This window comes from Strix aluco, chromosome 3 (genome assembly GCF_031877795.1).
Source record: "Strix aluco isolate bStrAlu1 chromosome 3, bStrAlu1.hap1, whole genome shotgun sequence".
Taxonomy (NCBI): Eukaryota; Metazoa; Chordata; class Aves; order Strigiformes; family Strigidae; genus Strix; species Strix aluco.
The window spans coordinates 126,024,703-126,045,187 of NC_133933.1; the positions used below are offsets into that span (position 1 = coordinate 126,024,703).

At 50.7% G+C, this 20,485-nt stretch overlaps 1 protein-coding gene across 5 annotated transcripts in view; it reads left to right on the top strand.

The window, feature by feature from the left end:
• Window positions 1-6,587: 6,587 nt before the first annotated feature.
• Window positions 6,588-20,485, top strand: part of TNFRSF21 (TNF receptor superfamily member 21) — a 34,661-nt gene continuing 20,763 nt past the window's right edge. For 2 of the 5 annotated variants that reach the window (XM_074820182.1, XM_074820186.1), the window contains exons 1-3: window positions 11,132-11,225; window positions 12,348-13,002; window positions 14,723-15,220. In XM_074820182.1, the coding sequence (XP_074676283.1) occupies window positions 11,142-11,225; window positions 12,348-13,002; window positions 14,723-15,220 (1,237 nt within the window). In that variant the 5' untranslated portion in view covers window positions 11,132-11,141. Of the gene's footprint in view, window positions 6,743-7,575; window positions 7,734-11,131; window positions 11,226-12,347; window positions 13,003-14,722; window positions 15,221-20,485 lie in introns of those variants that run through there. The other 3 variants (XM_074820184.1, XM_074820183.1, XM_074820185.1) reach the window with 3 other exon arrangements.

Consider the following 20,485-nt stretch of genomic DNA (forward strand, 5'->3'; position numbering starts at 1 on the left):
GGCACTGTTCAAGACTCAGCCCCAGAGCACTTGCACCCAAGGAGAAGCAGGAAGGTGAATGCGGGTGTTATATGATATGCCCAGAGTCATAGTGGTTTTGGTGAGGTTGAAATAAGCCTTCAGGCTTCAAAATCTGGGCCTCACTCCCCAGCTGAGCCAAAGGACCTCCTGCAAAACAAGACTCCATATAATCAAAGGGATAAAACCTCCAAAAAGAAGCATTAACTTTAAATACGTTTGTTATTTTTTCTCTGGAAGGTACAGACGTGACTGCTGGGCTTGCTCCACTTGTACTAAACAGCGCGCAGGCAGCCGTGGCTTTCAGATGGAGATAAACTGTTCTGCTTTATAGCACTGGCGTTACTGTGCTGCTCTGGGGCAGAAGGGAAACTTCTTTACAGCGAGTCACTGACCTGGAAAGGATTGATGTGCCAGTCCCAAGTGCCCCTCTCCCCTTTCTCGCCAGAGGTGAAGATGCAGCACCAGCTGTGCTTCACATGCAGCCTCATCTCCCCATCTTACCTGCTGGTTATATCTCACGGCCGTTACCCTGGGTGCAGGGTTAAAGTCATGTTTATGCACTTAGCCTTGCCATCAGCTGCTGAGTTTCTCCTTTCTTAAGATCCTCTGGGAAAACACGCTTTTCAGCTGCGCATCAGCCTTTTACAGAAGAGAGATCAGCTCAGGAGTGATGAGGACCATGTCAAACAGGGCTGCATTTCATTTCCCAGCTGCCACCCCTGGCTCCCCAGCTCCTTGCCGTGACATCCCATGGGGTACGTAGGCAGGAAATCCATCAGTGATAACACACCTTTGTTAAGGAAATCTCTCCCCTTTAAGATGCTTCTTATTCAGTGGAATCAAAATAATATATAACAGCAACTTGCTGCTGGCAAAAAGTTTAAGTCAGGAACTGGATTCTCTACAGGGAGACCCAGACTCATCTTAGCTCTGTCACGGAGAACGTGATTTTGTTTTCCCACAGTGTAAGGTGAGAAAAGCTCATTTAAAAAGCAGAAGTGCACTCTGTCCCAGTCTGGACAAAGGGCCACAGGGGAGCTGCTCTGCCTGATGATCTGCAGGACATTCTCATGGTCTTTTTCGGTTGCCATCTTACACTGGCAGACCAACATTTTCTCATCTCACCTCAGCCACCCGAAAGACCTTCCTGCAGGCAATCCTGCATTTGCCATGGATCCTGCTAGAAACTGCTGTGTTTATAAATATGTGTGTATATATATATCTATATGTTCCTGCTGGGAACATCTGCTCTTGGTAGACATTTCCCTTCCCAATTTCCTGGAGATCATAAGGAGGGCCAGAAGGGTGAGAACTCCCACCCAAACTCTCCTTTCCCTCACCCAGGGAAGTCTACAGGCTTTGTTGGTTTAACTTCCCAGTTTATGTTAATGCAAGTGATAATTGCAGTTTCTGTATGAATTGGAGCTGCAAATTTTCCCATGCAGTGGCTATTTTTCCATAACAGCAACAGAACATAGAAATGTTCTGTTTCTACAGGAGATGTGGAGGCAATGGTCCATGTACAGAAAATGAGAAAGTCCGAAAGTGATTTACGTCTGCCCCATTAGCTTGGTCTCTTTTATTGCAAGTAAGAGATGAGAAATTGCTTCCCAGAATGCTTCTGGCTTCTATGGGATGAAACAAGTGATGGTTCTGTAACGTATTCTTTAACATTTCCCAAAAAACTTCTCTTCACAGAATCACAGAATCGTCAAGGTTGGAAAAGACCTTGAAGATCATCTAGTCCAACCATTGACCTCACACTGACCATTCTCAACTCCACCAGATCCCTCAGTGCTGGGTCAACCCGACTCCTAAACCCCTCCAGGGATGGGGACTCCACCACTGCCCTGGGCAGCCCATTCCAATGCCCAACCACCCCTTCGGGAAAGAAATGCTTCCTAATATCCAGTCTAACCCTGCCCTGGTGCAACTTGAGGCCATTCCCTCTTGTCATATCACTCATTACTTGGTTCAAGAGACTCATGCCCAGCTCTCTGCAACCTCCTTTCAGGTAGTTGTAGAGGGCGATGAGGTCTCCCCTCAGCCTCCTCTTCTCCAGACTAAACACCCCCAGTTCCCTCAGCCACTCCTCGTAGGACATGTGCTCCAGACCCTGCACCAGCTTCGTTGCCCTTCTCTGGACACGCTCGAGTCATTCAATGTCCTTTTTGTAGTGAGGGGCCCAAAACTGAACACAGTAATCGAGGTGCAGCCTCACCAGTGCCGAGTACAGGGGTAAGATCCCTTCCCTGTCCCTGCTGGCCACGCTATTTCTGATACAAGCCAGGATGCCATTGGCCTTCTTGGCCACCTGGGCACACTGCTGGCTCATGTTCAGCCGGCTGTCAATCAACACCCCCAGGTCCCTCTCTGACTGGCAGCTCTCCAGCCACTCCTCCCCAAGCCTGTAGCGCTGCTGGGGGTTGTTGTGACCCAAGTGCAGCACCCGGCATTTGGCCTTATTGAAACTCCTACAGTTGGCCTTAGCCCATCGCTCCAGCCTGTCCAGGTCTCTCTGCAGAGCCTCCCTACCCTCGAGCAGATCAACACTCCCACCCAACTTGGTGTCATCTGCAAACTTACTGAGGGTGCACTCGATCCCCTTGTCTAGATCATCAATAAAGATGTTAAACAGGAGTGGCCCCAAAACCGAGCCCTGGGGGACACCACTCGTGACCGGCTGCCAACTGGATTTAACTCCGTTCACCACCACTCTTTGGGCCCGGCCATCCAGCCAGTTTTCCATTCCTCCCATTTCATGAACATGCTTTAAATAGCCTCAGATGACTAAGCAGGACCACTGGCTTTTCCTCGCAAGAGAGGAGATCTTGCCATTGAAGAGAAGATGGTTTCTGGTGGCAAACCAGGTCAGTGGATGTCCCTCTATCACTCACTTGGACTTGTGCCACCGTCTTAGCAAAGACCCAGGGGTCTCCGGTCAACATGAGCAGCGAGGTTCACCAACTCCGATTAAAAATACCCTCCTTCTTGTTTTTTTAACAGTTACCAGTTCACTGACCTGGTTGATCCCGTGGGCCTGTACTTGCATGATTCACAGGGTGGCACAAGGGGGAAAAAAGGAACCAAATGCAGGGAGGCAAGGAGGAACTTCTTGAGCTGCTGCTGCCGCCACCAAAAACACTTAACTTGAAACTCTGGCCTCAGTCACCTGCTTCCCTATTTTCCTTCCAAAGACTGAGAAAAGTGGAGATGCAGCAAGTTGGATGTTAATAAGCAATTTATGTCGCAGCCAGTATGAACCAGTCTAGGCAGCGTGACTGGTGTTTGTCATTACAAGGGCTGAGAGGCGGGGTGGGACAGGGGATTTACAGATCAGCCCATGCATTTTTGGATAATCTGTGGACTGCCTTTAGGTTCTGTATAAATAACAATAATTAAAAGCGGATGTAACTAATTGGAATCCATTCCATGGCAGTAACATGATCCATCTTATTGCCAGTCCCCTGAGTCACTCCGTCCTCTGGATGATTATTTTTCTGCTTTTCCCTAATACAATCTGAACACTGTCTTTCACACTGCTGATGGATCCAGCGTGGGCTGACGCTGCTGGGGCATTTCAAACCCTCTTCTAGCCCAGACACAACCAGCCCAGATAGTTCCGCATCAGCAGGGCAAGACTTGTCCTGTATTTCATCAGAAAGCTGCACATTTTTAAACTGAAAATCCCCTCCACCATCCACAAGTCTGGTGTTGACCCAGTTGTGTTATCGCCTATTATTTGCTCAATTTATTTTGAATTAAAAGCAGCAATGGGCATCCCGGGTTTCCCTCTGGGCAGCTTTACTGGGTCTTGCTTTGCATCGTGATCTCTGTTTGGGATGAGGCTCCCCTTCTTTGACCTCCTGGGAAGAGCACGTTGTTCCCGCGTTTGGTGGCCCCGGGGGAAGGCAAAGCCCAAAGCAGAGCTCTGCAGAGCTTGCACAGCAGCACGGCCAGCTGTGGAGGAAGATCCTCTCTCTGCACATGTGACACAGTCTGTCTTGTCCCCTCCTGGGAACAGCAGTCCTGCCACTGCCACCCCGGTTCAGAGAGGGAAGCTCTTCTCGAGGCTCATTCCCAGGCTCCCGAGGGTCATTGCTCTCTTCCAGCTCCCTTACAGGATTAGATATGGAGAAAGTATGGGGAGAAAAAGTGCACCTTGGCTGGGAGAGGAGCCTTCTAGCTGGAGTCAAACGTCCCTAAATCAGTAGGAGGCTTCTTGTGGGTTTCAGAAGGGTTTGGATGAAACCCACACTCCTGTAGAGCAAGACTATGACTTTTTTATTTTTTAAAATTTTTTTTTGGAGATTTTCTGTCATTCACAGGGATTCTGTGCTGTTTGCTTTGGCACTGAAACCCTCCCTTGTTTCATCTGTCTTCAGGATGCCTCCAGAAGGTGACTGTTGGTCAATAGAATTTCTGCAGGCTCTGGAAATCAGGTGTTTGAATGTTTTCCTCAGTAGACAACCAGCAATGTAGAGTCATATAATGCCTTAATTCGGTGCATTCATAAACCCTGACAGCATTGATCAGCCTTACCTGGCGCCTCCCCCACCCCTGCCCTGGTCTCTGAAGCCTCATCTCTGCTCCTGTCTCCTGGAAAGACCTTGGACTTTAGTTGCAGCCTTTCCAGTCCTGTCCCTGGCCCCATCTCTTTCTCCTCCTGACTCCCCAGATAGACCTGGACCTGTTTCCATCACTTGTCATGGCCATCGATAGACACTGTGACCAGCACCCTGCTCTGCCCACCCTGTTCAGATGGTGCAGGATGGTCCCTGAGGGCACTGCCTGTGCTGTGGCCCCCCTCGGCTGCCAGCTAATCCTCATGCATGGAGGGATGCGTCTGCTCCCTGGCACATTCCTCCATCGTGGGGAATGTGCTACATGTTCATAGAATCATAAAATGGTTTGGGTTGGAAGGGACCTTTAAAGGTAACCTACTTCCAACCTTCTGGAAATGAGCAGGGACATCTTCAAATAGATCAGGTTGCTCAGAGCCCCATCCAACATGACCTTGAATGTGTCCAGGGATGGAGCATCTACTGAATCTCTGGGCAACATGTGCCTGTGTTTCACCACCCTCATTGTACAAAAATTTCTTCCTATATCTAGTCTGATGTTGAAGAACAAGAAAAAAAAAGAGTCTAGAAATCCCACCCCAAAATTTGTTGCTGCTGAACACTCACCGCCCTGCAATTTCTACATGCTCGCAGCCTTAGGATGGCTGAGCCCACTTGAGCAAAACTACCATGGGAAGAGAAACTACTCCTACCCTGTTTTTAGGGAGGACGACGGAGGGGGACGCTAAAGCAACACGGGGCAGAGCTGGAGCAAAACCATTTCACTTCCTTCACCATCCTGCACAGCGCTTCCACCCCTGGGGTCCCAGGTGGGTGGGAGAGGGTCACCCCTGGCTGGAAGGCTGGGCAGCATGCGCTGCGATGCCGCGTAGGGCCCCCCTTCTCTGTGTGCCCAACGCCTCAACGCTTGGCGCAAGGATGGATTTGGGGTGGCGGAGCTGGACGCTCCCTCTGGCAGGGTCCGCACCTCGATTACTGTGTTCAGTTTTGGGCCCCTCACTACAAAAAGGTCATTGAATGACTCGAGCGTGTCCAGAGAAGGGCAACGAAGCTGGTGCAGGGTCTGGAGCACATGTTGTACGAGGAGCGGCTGAGGGAACTGGGGGTGTTTAGTCTGGAGAAGAGGAGGCTGAGGGGAGACCTCATCGCCCTCTACAGCTACCTGAAAGGAGGTTGCAGAGAGCTGGGGATGAGCTTTCCAGAAGCAAGGAACAAGTGATAGGACAAGAGAGAATGGACTCAAGTTGCGCCAGGGAAGGTTTAGACTGGATATTAGGAAGCATTTCTTTCCAGAACGGGTTGTTGGGCGTTGGAATGGGCTGCCCAGGGAGGTGGTGGAGTCCCCATCCCTGGAGGTGCTCAGCAGTCGGGTCGACATAGCGCTGAGGGATCTGGTGTGGTTGAGAACGGTCAGTGTGAGGTTCATGGTTGGACTGGATGATCCTCAAGGTCTTTTCCAACCTCGATGATTCTGTGACTCTGTGACTCTGTGAGCCTCGCACACCCCGCGGACGGCGGGTCACCAGCCTGAAGCAGCCGGGCGGGGTGTGGGTGGGGGATCCGCCGGCGCGGAGAGCCGCGCAGGCTGCTTGGGTGAATGTGAAGGGGGGGGGGAACGGGACGGGACACGCGGTGCTGCATCGCGCTGCGGAGCTTCCAGGCAGCCTTACGCGGCCGCGGAGCGGGCGGGGAGGGAATATGTGGGGGTGGAGGTGGTGGGGGTGGGAGGGGTGCGCGCTGCGCGGCGCTGCGCGGGGGGGGGCGCCCTTGCGCGTTTGTCTTGCGCGGCCGGGTGACGCCACAAAGGCCGCCCCGCCCCGCCGCGCCGCCCCACGTGCGCGCCGCCCCGCCGCGGCAGTGCGCAGCCGGCGGCCCCGCAGGCAGGTGGGAGCGCGGCGGGCGGCTGGGCCCCCGCCCCGCCCCGCCCGGCCCGGCCCCGGCCCCGGCCCGCCGCCATGGGCGCCTGTCCCCCCCCACCCCCCCCCCACCCCCGGCCGCCGCCGGCCCCCCGCCCCGCCGCGTAAGGCAGCGCGGCTGGACGGGCAGCGCCTCGCCCGCAGCGCTGCGCGGCGGCCCCGGCCCCGGCCGCCACCATGGGGGCCGCCGCGGCGTGCCGGAGCGCCGCCACCTTCCTCACGGTGAGTGTTTGGGGGGGGGGGGGGGGGAGTTGGTGTCGCTCCGTCCCTGCGGGCGCAGCGGCGCCGCCCGCGTAAGATCCGCGGGGGTGGGGGGATGTGCTGCAGTGCGAGGCTGCCTGCACGCCCCTCCTGCATGCCTGGTGGGGGGGATATGCGTGTATTTGGGTGTCCTGGTGTCCCCTCTTCGCGGCGCCGTGGGGTGTGCGGGGCTCCCCTGTGCCTTCCCCGGGGGGTACTGCCCGCGCCGGCCCCTGCACCCCCAGCCCTGGCAGCGGGCACTGGCTGGGTGCGATTATCGCCCCCCCCATCCTCTCCATCCCCGTGTTACTGCAGGCGGGCAAAGGGCCGCGTCCTCCCCGGAGGCTTCATCCAGGGCTGTGCCGCCCCTCGAGGTGTGAGCGATCCTTGCTTCGCCCCCCTGCCCCCGCTCCCGAAGCTCGGCACGGGGTTGGGGTCAGTTTGTCCGTCCGTCCATCCATCCCAGCTGCTTCTCTTGCCATTCACCGCCGCTGCTTGCAGGCAGCTGCCCTGACTTAACCGGGCAACGTTTTCCGGTGGGTTCACCTTCAGGTTTCCCTTCCCAGGTAGGGCCCTTCCCCATCAGCGCTTTGGGGCTACATCCTGTCTTTTTGGGGAGAGACGGTAATTCGGTGTGTCAGGCGCACGCCGCAGCTGCTGCGGCTGGGTTGTGTAACCGAGGAGTGCACTTGCTCTTGAACTCAAGGTGGGTCTTAGCAAGCTGGTGCTGGCTCGACAGGAATCCGAGTAAACAAAAAATAATCTAAAGCTGGGAGAGCATTAGTGGGGAAACAGCCTCGTCGCTTTGAAGGCGAAGGGTAACTTTGCGGAGCAGCCCGGGTCCGTGCATGGTGCTGGCTGGGTGCTCCCGAGCGCCGGGTTCCCGCTGGGAGAGGCGAGTGCTGCTGTGTGCCTGGAAGATGAGATGCTGAGGGGGAGCTTGAGATACGGAGCTCCAGCTGGGATCCTGGAGGTCAGTCGGGAATGGCGGGTGTAGAGGGAAGAGGGGCGGGGGGGGGAAAGACCTTTAGGTGTAGGGAAATAAAACAGCAATTTTGCAAAATGAAGCTGAGAGCAAATGTGTGTGTGTACTGCTTGTGCGTGCATGTACTCAAACCTCTGTCCGTGTTGATCATACGAGCGAAAGAGCCACAGGACAAAATTCCCATTTGCTCGTGAGCTGGCAGGATGCTCTCTTGGCCATTGGCCAGGGTTTCTTCATCCGACATCATCATCTTCAAAAATTTGGGCAACTCCCTTTGGCCCCACAAGGAGTTAATGGCTTTCCAATGTGATGGAAGTACGTTCACATCAATACTTGGTGGATCTCTCACTGGTGCGGCAAACCCGGATCCGCCCGGCCGCTTGGTTTTTGAGCGACGGCTGCTTGGTTTTTGAGCGGTAGCTGCTCGGCAGTGGCTGTGTAAGGCTGATGTTGGCTGTGGTTTCCCTGGCTTGCCGTGGGCTTTGGGCACCCGCCAGCTGCCGCAAGGTAGTTTCTACCATCTCCCCCAATGCCCTCGCCTTGAATAGGCACGATGTCACCTTGCTTAGACTCGGGGCTTTCAGGAGCCTGGGGGATTTCCTCTGCTTGGAGCAAAACTGTGGCTGCTAGGGATGCTCATGGGCTCTGGTCAGCGCTGGCTGCAGGAATAGCTGCTGGGTTTTCCTTTGTGGGGACCAGATGTGCCAGCTGGTGCTGCTGTTTTGGCACGCTCGGCTGCCAGCGTTTTGCTCTCGAGATGTAGCAAAGGGACTGCTAAGCAGGGTAAGCCCTGGACTCTCGGTTTCACAAACCCCAAACCAGCTGGTCGTGTTGCAAGAAACGGAAACTTGCTTTGCTCTTCGATACTCCGCTCACAGGCAACTTTTTTCGGAGTGAGTAACTTGATCCTTTTTACAGTGAGCTGGACAGGAGGTGGGCTCCTCCTGTCTGTGAAGTTACCATAAAACTTCCAGACCGGTCTTTCTGGGTTTGTTTTATAGTTTTTTTTTTTTCCTCCTTTAATGTAACAAGCAACTTCCCAGTGCTGGTTGGCGGAGGGTGCAGCTGACCTTCAGGAAGGGGGGTGGGCTGTGCAGCCCATCCCTGACCTGTGCCAAGGCATCGCCATGGAGCCAGCTGCCATTTCTACCAAATTCTCCTGGTTTTGCTTGGAAACAGTTCCCAGAGTATCAGTTTAGCACTGTCAGTCTCTGCTTGCTTACAGCTCTCTGCTCCCGCACTTTTCTAGCAGCGTCAAGTGCCCTGCGTTTAGCTGGCTTTTGTCTTTTTTTCCTTTTTTATTTTTTAGGTTTGTCGCTGCTTCCGTGCAGGGCTGGCAGCAGGGCGGCACTGTACACAACCTAAGATTGACTGTCTTAAGGTGTCACCCTGTTTTGGGACACAAATGCTTGTTGATCCAACTTTCTGCTGGTGTTTTGAGTCCCAGAGGAGCCGTTGTGTTCCCAGCTGCATCCCCTCTGCCACGTGCCCAGGAAGTTTGTGGCCCTCTAAAAGCTATTCTAGGGTAAATTAGTGCAAATTGCTCATCAGGTCTCTCCTGCAGCATGCAGTTATTTAAGAGGGTGATGGAGGCATGGCATGGATGTCATTGGGATGGAGTCATCTAGCTGGGAGGTGGTAAGGTGGGTCATGCCCACGTCAGCTGTGGGATGCTGCTGGCTCGCGGGTTTGTTTGCAGCTAAGCACAAAGGTCCCCTTGTCTGAGCCATTTCCCTGATATGGGGAGGTGAAAATGGGAGCGTTCCCAAGCCTGATCTGCTTTCCTCATACCATAAAACCTCCATGTGTTGGAATGGGTGAAGGTGGCTGGGAAGTGCCTTTGCCTGTGCGGTGCAGGGTGTTGGTGCTGAGTTGGGGATGCTCTTTGGGATTGTGGCCACCCTGTCCCGCTTGACCCTTTTGGCTTTGGTGTTGAGAGCTACTCCTGCATTGGGCACAGAGAGCAGCACCGAAACTGCTTGAAACCAAATCTGCTCTTTAGTGTTGTCTTGCACCCATTCCTTTTTTTTTGTGTGTTTTTTTGTTACCCTATACACTTTCTTTGGTGTTGGAGTAATGAACTGAAATCCAGCGGCTAAGCAGAGCCCACTTCATTACTCTGTTGCTTTTGCCACTGAAACTGGGTGTACCAGCCAGAAAAGTCTATAGTTTTGTGTGCTGCTGGGCAGCCCTGAGGATGAGGGACCAAACCAGCAGACACCCTTTTTTGTTGAAGATGTCTTCCTGCTCCTGGCTCTCTATCAGATCTGAGTGGTCCCAACCGCAGAAGCTGAGCAGCTGAGTTTTTTTTTAGGGACCAGAAGTGCCAATCTGAATAAATAGCAAATGCTCAGTGCTGCTTATCCTTCCCCCACAGGGACTTGCTGTTGTCCCTAAGCTTGGAAGTGCATGTGCAGCTGAAGATCTGGAGATGTGCAGAAGTGCCAGTGCCGCTTTGCTGAGGATGGGGTTTGGAAAAAAAAAAAAACAACAAAACCAAACCAAAAAAAACCCCCACCCTGGTGCTGTTGCAGTAGTGCAGGTCCCACTGACTTTAGTTACTTGGATGAGTGATGGAAAGATCCCGGAGATGGGAAGGAAAGGGAGAGCAGGGGGGGACCGGTGGCACGTGCTTGTAGCAGGGTTGTCCGTGGGTTTCCTGAGGTCTGGCTTGATGAAGAGGGAGAAATCAGGATCTGAGACGGCAGCACACAGCTCATCGCTGGCAAGGCAGGAGAGCTGCTGCCTGTCCTGCTTCTCCTGACACCCTGTCCCGCTCAGTGTCTGCATAGGGAGGAGGATGAGTAACACAGGTGACCCCCCCACGCAACCTCAAGAGGCCGGATCCTGCTTCATCTGGTTTGCTAATGCAGGGTTGCGTCATGGAGATTACGGGCGGCAGGTTTCCTTAGAGCCAGCTAAGCACTTCGTTAAATCATGTCTTAGGGGAGGGGAAAAATAAAATGCATCCTGTAAACCTTTGCTGCCTGCCAGGGCAGCCCCGCTTTTTAATTTGACGTGCTGTAATTAGCCTGGCCGCTGCAGGATCTTTGTCAACTCCTGCGGGTTTACCTGCTTCTGCCTGCTCTGTAATTGCTGCTTCAGGGGTAAAAAAAAATAAAAAAAATAAAAAAAATTGAAGTGTTTTGTACAAATCCCAAGCCGTAAATTATTTAGCAGGTGAAACAGAAATGTGCTGTGTGTTTCCAGGAAGCAAGAGACTGCACCAAAAATGACGCGGCGCAGCTTGCGGCTCTGCCGCGATGTGCCTTCTGCAGAGTCATGTTGTTGGGAGGCTGTTTTTTTTTTTCTTCTGAATGTATTCTTGCTGGCTGATAGCCTGGAATAGGTAGCAGAGCAAGAGGCGAGGGCTTGTGTAACATAGCCGAGTGATCTATGTGCCTGGCTGTGCAGTTGAAAAGTGTTAGGGTCTCTGGTCTTCTTACCTTCAGTGTAGGAAAGCACCTTTGGAAATTCAAGGTAACGTTGGCTCATTGTTCTGTCTCCCTCCTAACTCAGCCTGAAGCTGTTTGAAAATGTTTTTTCTATTGCTTTGCATGTTATATGAGGTTGTGTCAGCCTTTCTTCTGATACATCTTTTGTTCTTGCTGTCTTATCTCTGCTGGCATAACTGACGTTAAATCCAGGGACCGGAGGTCTCCTGGAGGAAGAGGAGATCCTGCTTGGTAGATGGAGGTTCTCTTGGCCATGGAGCAGCCTCAATGCAAAGGAATTAAGGGAATAAAGCCCTGGGATTGGAAATAGGTAAACAGATTTGTAGCACCCATCTAGCCAAGCCCAGCTGGGTGCAGTTCAGTGTCTAAAAACTGGAGACCTTTTACCTGTATCTGATGCAATGAGGAACTGAGTTACAGCAGAGTTCCTCAAAGAGCTTAAAAATAGCATCAGGTTTTCTCTTCTGTTGCCAAAGCATCTGGTTTAAAGTGGGTTGAGATGTGGTTGGAGTCTCGAGGCAGAACATCCCTTGAGGTCTCACCAAACCCTACGCTTGTGCAGGGTCATAAAAAAATCATGAAAGTGCAGAGGAGCTGAGAAATAGTCCGGTAATGCCCGCTAGCCTGGATTTCATCCTGGTTTGTGTTATTTAGAAAGGTAACTGTTTGAACAAGTGCAAATTAATAAATACAGAGGAAGAAAGTTTTACAGGTCAGAGCTGCCACCTGCATGTGTGTTTTGTCTTCTTGGCAAGCGCCTGGCTCGTGCTGGAGCCTCTCAGCCCTGAAATGCAAAGCTGGTCTGAATTCTCCTGGGGTGGCCAGGTAGCACATACTGCTGAAACACAATTAGCAGTATTTACCGCCATGGCAGGGTTGCAGTGTAAATGATGCTTAGTCTCGCTGAGAAGCGTGGTGTCAAATTTAAGGAATTATAATCATAGCTGGGGATGTGTCCGGAGAGAGTGCTGCTGTCTGCACTGGTTCTCTTCCACCCTGACCTTGCTGAGCTCCCACCCCTGGGTGTAGAAACAACTCTGTGGTCCCATGGCTTTGGGACATCCTTTGTGATCCTGCAAGGGATTGCTGGCAGGGAGGGCTCCGGTCATGCACTGTTGTTGACTAATACCTCCTGCCTGTCTTCCAGCTGCTCATGCTCCTTGGCACCGCTGATGGTCAGTCGAAGCTGACCTCCGAGCAGAATGCCATCAGCCTCTCCCCTGGCAAGTACCGCCACTTGGACCGTGCCACCAACAAAGAGCTGATCTGCGACAAATGTCCTGCAGGAACCTATGTGTCTAAACATTGTACGAAGAGTACCTTAAGAGAGTGCAGCCCTTGTCCAGATGGGACTTTTACGAAGCATGAAAATGGCATAGAGCGATGCCACCCTTGTAGAAAACCCTGTGAACTGCCAATGATTGAGAAAACTCATTGTACTGCCTTGACTGACCGCGAGTGCACTTGCCTGTCTGGTACGTTTCAGACGAACGATACCTGTGTCCCTTACACGGTGTGCCCGGTCGGCTGGGGTGTCCGCAAGAAAGGAACTGAGACAGAAGACGTTAGGTGCAAGCCGTGCCCTCGTGGTACCTTTTCTGATGTGCCTTCTAGTGTGATGAAGTGCAAAACATACACTGACTGCTTTGGGAAAAACATGGTGGTCGTCAAGCCTGGGACGAAGGAGAGTGACAACGTCTGTGGTTCTCCAGCGTCTCTTCCGAACACATCCTTGACTTCATCAAGCACTGAAGCAGGTGAAGAGCCCTATGAAGTTCCACCAACTGCTCATCTTCCCAAAGGTAATGTCCACCACTGAAACAGAGATGTGGTTTTGGTTGTGGGATTGTGTTCCTGCTGTGTTCAGGGTTGACTTTAGGCTCTTGAAGAGCAACCTGCTCCAAAGTGTGGGTGGTGCTTTTGTTTCTTGGCCAGAAGGCAGCTCTGGGGTGCATCAGGTTGTCCTCACTTGTGTTAAACCACGCTTAATAACATTTTCACTGGGACTATAGTTGTGATTGTACTCCTGGCTGTCCTACTGTTTGGACTGAAAGGACATCACGTTCCCCAGCTGCTTTTCCCATCTGTGTGTTGTGCTGGCACAAGTCTTTGTGCATACGTGGCAAACTTGAGCAGGGTGCAGCAGGAAAACCCCGACAGGAGAGGAGCTTTGCTCCACCAGACTCCTTTCCTGCCCATGCTTTCTTTGCTGCGTTTTGCCCCATACTGTGCCAGCGTATCAGCTGGAATGGGAAACGTTGGCAAAACAGCCCGCCAGGAATCTAGGCTGTGCCATAAATTTTTTTCTTTAACCTCTAAGATTTCTGTTAGTTATCACTGGTGAGGAGAACCAAGTTAAATTCCCTATTCTCTTATTTAATTGGAAATGATATACGATCCCAGTCTTTATGGAGATGTTTTAGCCATGGCTGATTGCAGTGGTGCTGTGGGACCCCATCTGAGGTGATGCTCAGCACTCCCTGGAAAGCAGCCTACTTACAGTGTCTCAAATGAGGCATTTTATTAAAAAAATGCAACTTCTGGTGGCCTGTACACCTGAGCTGGTGAATGCAATAGCAGGGAAGTTGTTGACAGTGGTAGACTCCCAGTCCTTATCCTTTGTTATGTCTCAAAGTTTGATACCATGTTTGTGTATCACTGGGAGAGCACACAAGGGTGTTCCCTGAACTTTGAAATCAACTGTAGACAATTAGGTAAAAGTTAAAGTGTTTTCCCTGTTTGTATCCTGGTCAGAGTGTTTTGGGTAACCAAGACAGAGGCAAAGTCAGGTTACAGATAGTTACACCCACTCTCTGGCTCAGCTGGGTTGAGACATAATCTTCAAAAGCTGAGTTTCTAAAGTAAGCTCCAGTTTTTGCCATAACAGCCCTTCCTCTTCTCAGCCGGCTTTGGTCATGCATCTGGCTGGGACCTGAGAGCTGTTGGTCGATAAGAAAACTCAATAAAGATGGAAAGTAGCTCTTAGGGGGAGGTTTGCTTTCTTTTGTTGCTTCAGAAACCTGTTTTGTAGCTGATGCATCCACAGCTGCTTGCAGTGCTGATAAAAAAGTTTGTGCTTCCTTAACAAAACACAGTAGAGAGATACTAAGCCTCCAAATTGTCCTGTATTTCTAGCCCAAATGCTAAATTCCACAATTGGAGTAAAATTAATGTTCATAAACCTAAGAAAGAAAAAACAACTCCCTGATAGTTGTAGGTTTTCTGGGAAATACTGAATATGAGGCAAACACAGATTGACAACATGCCTTTAACTCATCTTTTCTTTAATGAGCTGCCAACAGCCTTAACCAACAAGGGTCATTTTTACCTTGAACCTACCTCTGTAACTGTACCCATCTGTTCCCAGAGCCAAACCTCAACTTCACCTATTCCCTTTCTCGCTGCTTGGCATTGGGTTTCTGTCTGCTGGCCAAGCAGATGCTCAGGCAGGTCTTAGACTGTGATGCGATGCCGTATCGCGTCTCCGGTGCCGTGACACTGAACTCGCCTCTCCTTTTACAGGTCTGAACTCTTCAGTTCCTGATTTTGTCCCCTCTCCAGCACCACGCGCGTCCAGCAGCATGGCAGAGCCGGCAGGCTACTACAACGAAACCTCGTCCAACGAAACGGATGGCGCTGGTGGGATCCTTGCAGGCTCCAGCACCACCGGCCAGGCACAGAGCTACCGGCACAAGCAGACCAGCCAAGCACTGGAGAAGCAGCCGTCGCTGGAGATGGTGGGGGGTGAGAAGTCCAGCGTCCCATACAGGCCCCCCCGGCGAGGTCCGCAGAACAGCCACCAGCACTTTGACATCAACGAACACTTGCCGTGGATGATTGTCCTGTTCCTGCTGCTGGTCCTGGTGGTTATCGTTGTCTGCAGTGTCAGGAAGAGCTCACGGACTCTGAAGAAGGGACCCAGGCAAGATCCCAGTGCCATTGTGGAAAAAGCTATTATGAAAAAGTCCACCACCCCAACGCAGAACAGGGAGAAGTGGATCTATTACTGCAACGGGCACGGTGAGCAGGAGCGACTGGGGGCCGCGGGGGGTACTGTCCTCTCTACCATCCCACATGGTGCTTTGGAGGGGCTGCCCCCATGTCCAGTGACCAGTTGCTTTTCTGACGTGCTGGGTTTTGTAGCAAGGACAAAGTCCATATACTGGTTCCTCAGGTGTTTCTTTGTCCTTGGATTCTCCCCCTTGCTGTTCCCGTGGTGTGTCCCTGCTCCTGAAGGAAGGGTGAATTGAGCGAATGTCACCTGCTTGCCCTAGCTCCTCTCCTTCTCCTTCTCACCCATCCTTGATAGAAGGATCTTGAATGAAGGCGCCTTCTTATTTCCCCCCCCCGCCCCCTCCTTCCCACTTTTCTGTTTCGCACTCTCCTTATTTTCTCGGTGACTCAGGCGTGGGTCTGGTTGTCTTTCATGTTGTCCTTTTTCCCCTCACCCCGTCTGTTTCTGGAAGACTGAGTCATTACCCGCCTCTTGGCAGCACCTCAATTTCAGGTTCTTAGCCCTAAATCCTGACTGCTGGCTTGTGTCCCCAGCCCTTCGCCCATGCTGGAGCCAGGAAGGTTGTCCTTAAAGTCTGTGTCGTGGAGGCGTACAGCTCCATGAGTATTGTCGGGTCTTCCTGGAGGCTCTGCTTTGTAGTGTTTTCTGTTCTTTTGGTTCATTTTGACTTGCTGTCAGCTTTTTGACGAGACTTTAAAGATGACCTGTTGTGGTCATTAAATTGAAATTTGTAAAAATCAATGATAAATTAATGGTGTCATGAATGTGAACACCGAGCAGCCATGATCTCCCTAGTAGGATGTATGGTTCTTCCTCTGCAAAGCTACAGTGGCAATTCTGACACTCCCCTTTTCCTGTGCAAACAGCACTGAGTCCTTTCTTTGGGTTGAGGTTGCTCAACCTTAAACATCCGTTCAGTTAACCTTTAGAAAAGCGCATTTAACAAGAGGGGCCAAACAAAGAATGGTTTGAAAAAAGATCGGAAGGTTTAAGAGAGATCAGTCCTTGATGAAAGTCATCCATGAGTGCTTAAGTACAAAGCAAAGAAGGCTTTGAGTAGGGCGTCTTCTGTCATGTACTCTCTTCTCTTTTGTGCCGATTAATAGACCTATACTTTGTTTGCCTTCATTAATGCATTTATAGAAACAAAAGGTCTTGTTGGAATTAGTTTTGTGCCTTCTGTTTGTGATACTTATCAGGTTTTTTTTAACTCTCTTGAATTCTTGCGGTACAGTTCCTTGAGCTTTCTTCTGTTTGTGATAACTTTTTCCAGTAACCCCTGCACTCCATTGTCTCTAAAATCTGTACCTGAAGCACGGTCCTTGAGGCTATGGTGAGTGATCTGCAATGGGGTTTCAGAACGTTACTAGATGTCCTTATTTGTGGGCACTACCAGAAATACTACGTGGCTTTGACCATGGTTCATTGACCAAAAGCAGCTGGCTGTTACTAACTTGTAGTAACTTTTTTCCCCAAGACCTTAATTTCAGTTGGTTGAATTTCTGACTCTCTCCTGTTTTATGAAGCATCTTAGAGCAGGAGCTGACTTTGTATAGGGCAGGGAGTGCTCAAGTGCAGGGACAAGACCAAGTTGCTTTGAGCAGGTGCAGCTCTGGTTTCTAAATGGGTGTTTCAGACACTGTGCAGAAATAAATGCCCGTACTGCAGCTGGTCCTTCTCCTGGAGGCCACGTTAGAGCTGCCTTTGTGGGCAGTGCTGTGTGTTTGGCCACCAAGCATGATTCACGTTAAAGAAACAGTGCACGTAAGAGAAGGTGATACATGGTGAGCAGTGAGGCTGTGTTAGCCCATTTGGGTATAACCCCACCTCCCAGATCTTGTCGTCCTTTGGGGCACAGCATTATTCATGGTGCATCCTGTGCTTCTCAAGGTGAGTTGTTCCAGTCTTGTCTGTCATCCTTTAACAGCTGAATTCAGTTAGTGCATCACATTCACAAAGGTATTTGCTAAGTTTTTGCCTTGTCTTGGGAATAAGCTGAATGTAACAACAAAACCACGTTTAGATGATAAACTGGCCCAGTATCTGACCAGGTCTCTCAGGTCTGGAGACAAACTGCCCTGTTAGTCTGGGCTCCTGGCTGGGTAGTTCTGCACATCCCTCCCAGTCATTCTTGCAATAGTCACGCTGGTTCCGTGTTGGCACGGGTGGCTTCATGACTTCCTCCTGTCACTGAATGTCCTCAGTTGAACTTCGTGCAATGAAGGCAGTCAGACGAGCGCAAACCAATTAATGTTTTGTCTTGCTTTGAGTGCAGCTCTGGTGTTGCCTAAATCGTGTTGTGTTAGCTGGAAGGGCCTTGCTCATTAGTTCTTACATGGTGGTGGTGCTCTGTCATGTCAGATTTGGAAATTGTTCTCCTCCACAGTGGTGTATAAATCCCTCTTTGGTTTTCCTATTGAAACGTCTGGCTCTTAAGACTGTTTACTTGAAACAAGAGAAGATGTAGTGCCATAGAGGAATTGACCTTTTACTTAATAACTGGCTGTACAGCTAAGATGTACTGCAGAGCTGCAGCGTCATGGCTTAGCTTTCTGCTGTAGCAGTGTTTGTACCCAAATCATGCTTCATCCTAAAGCAGTGTTTCAAACGAGCGTGAATATGGCCAGGAACAAACTTCAAGCAGTTGCAAAGAAATCTTTCCCCTCCTGTGCTGCTAGTGCAGATCCCTCCATGATAGGCAGCCAGAGCAAAGCCTCCATAGGTGTTAGGACCACAGTTGCTTCTCAGGTCTTCAGATGGCAGCCTGGTTTGTGGATGCACAAGGGGTGTGGAGGGCAAGCAATTAGGTTTAAGTCATTTTCTGAGGCTGGGGGTGAAGCCCCAGAGTCTGGTGCTGGCAGTGCACCCGCATTCATATGACCTCACCACCTATATGTTGGCTGGCCACGCCAACAAGGGGTTGGGGAGTGTTTATTGTCGGGGCAAAGCCTGTGTACGTAGTTGTTGCGCACAGTCTCCCTCACTTCCTTCTAGTTTACTATCTCCTCCCTCCTAATCCTTTCAGTAAACAGCTTTAACCTTTGAAAGGGAAGACTGGGTCTGACGTAGGTGCTGCAGCCTCTGCTTGAGGAGCTGTGTTTGGGCAGCTGACCTCACTCCGGCACCTCTCAAGTCTTCTGTGGTGCCAGACAGACATCCAAGGCTTTGCCTGGTTGAAGTATTTTATTACTGATTGCCTCAAGCCCATCGGTTCCAGGTAAAGTGTGGTCAGGGTGGCATTAGCACTGTTCAGTGCTGGAGCAAAGACATCTCGCTGTGGTTGGGCTGCTTCCCAAGAGAGGAGGATTTTAGGGTGGAAACAGTGGTTCAAACTCTTGCCCAGTTCCCGAAGGTGCTTGATATACTGAATTGCCTAAATAGATGAGATAGGCATGCGATCCTGCACAGCAGTTGTTGTCATGGGGCATTTCACTTGTCCTTATTTCCCCGTGAGGTGTCTATGCCCCGTGCGCTCTCTGGTTATAATACATGCCTTAAATAACAGCCCAAACCTAAAAATAGCAGTAGCTTGGGAGGCTGGTGTTAAAACTAGGCCTGTGTCCTTAACGTGGACACGTTCCAGCTAAGATGGCAAATGCCAATGATTCTCGCTGGATTAAATGGTTCAGAGGTCTGGGAAGAGCTTGCGATGACTAATGGCCTGAGTTAGCAACCAGCCTACCTCCACGTCTGTCCTCGTGTCCATCCCCATGACAGGGGTTCTCCCGAGCACTCCAAGGTCTCACCTACACAGGATTGAGAAGGTAGAGCAACACCAACGGTACAGCTGTGGTTGGAGAAGCTGGACCTCTTGCTGCTTCAGCTGGCTCTTACATTGTAGCCCCTGCAAATGGGAATCCAAAGGGGAAAAACAGTTTGCCAAAGTTTTCCAAAGAAATTATCAGCGTGGTGCCTGAACGACGTGGGTACTGGGCTGATAGTGCTCTGTGGTTTTAACCTTGTACCTTTTAGAAGATCAAGAACAGCCTACACACTGGAAACACTTTCTTCTAAACAATCCCTTTATTTTAGCAAATAGCCATTTCCTTTCTTCAACTGTTTCCAAAGGCAAGGAATTGAGCTTGCAGAAACCTTTCAATAAAAATAGAGAGTTGAAGCCTGTCTCTTGAACGTCTCGGAAGTGCCAAATTTGGCATCGTTCTATGTCAAACGTGAAGATGGGCTTGAAATCATCTTGCAGAAATTGCTGATAGTGTTGCCTTTTGACTTTCACCCATTGAGTAGCAGAGGATGAAAGGCAAAGACTGTGTAAAATGTTATGTTTTGGGGTAAAATCTGTGTATAGAAGAAGCTGCCTGAAATGATGTGCCAAGAGTCAAGAAGAGAGTTTGGTGATTATTTTTTTTTCTGGGAGTTGAAAGACTGAAGAACAGATCTTGGCAGCACTGGCCTGGCATGAGATGCCACTTCCCTTTTATTTTTCTTCAAGTCTGGTAATTGCACATTATTACAGTGGGTGGTGAGAGTGAAGCCAGGAAGCCTCTGGTTAAATAATCAGAGAAATAAACTGTTCTGCAAAAGCTGTTTGCAGCCGAGATGGAGCTGAGGCTTGACTGCAGGTAGAAGAGTGTTTACTGAAGATGGCTCAAGATCAGAGTGGGGAGCTAAGGGATGATGCTGGAAAGATGGGGAGTGTCAGGATTTGAGGGTCTTGGTTGCTCAGTTATTGGGACTCCCAGTTGTCAGCATGTTGGGAGCCAGGATCATCTTTGTTGGCAGTTCATAGAGAATAGTCCTTGGCTTGCACCTCGGTTGCTGTGGGACCAGGGCTAGGCTGGGGCTTGGCCTGCTCCCAAGGAAGTTGTTGAGGGTCTTGAAGAGGGACCACATCCTTGTACCTTGGAGAGTCTGATGCTGCACTGCAGCTCTGAAGCATCCCCATGTGAATATAACCAGCAGGTATGTTGGGAGTATGCATTGGGATGTTTGGGTCTGCAGACTTGTCCTCACATGGAATCAGATACTCATTTATGGTTAGTGTTGGAAGATGCTTATCAGAGTAAAATTACTTGATTCTTTTTCTTTTAAAGAGACAGCACATGGCCAAAAAAAGCCCACACATAACCATAATCCTTTATATAGATTCATCACCTAATGAAGGGAAGCAAGTGCATGGAAACAACCCAGCAGGGGATACTCTTCCTCAGGTGTTGTGTCACTCCTTATTCAACTGCTATCCTAAATAAGGAAAACCCAGCTGCAGCGATGGCGCTCACAGGTCCATGCATGATTCTGGATGCTACTTTAGG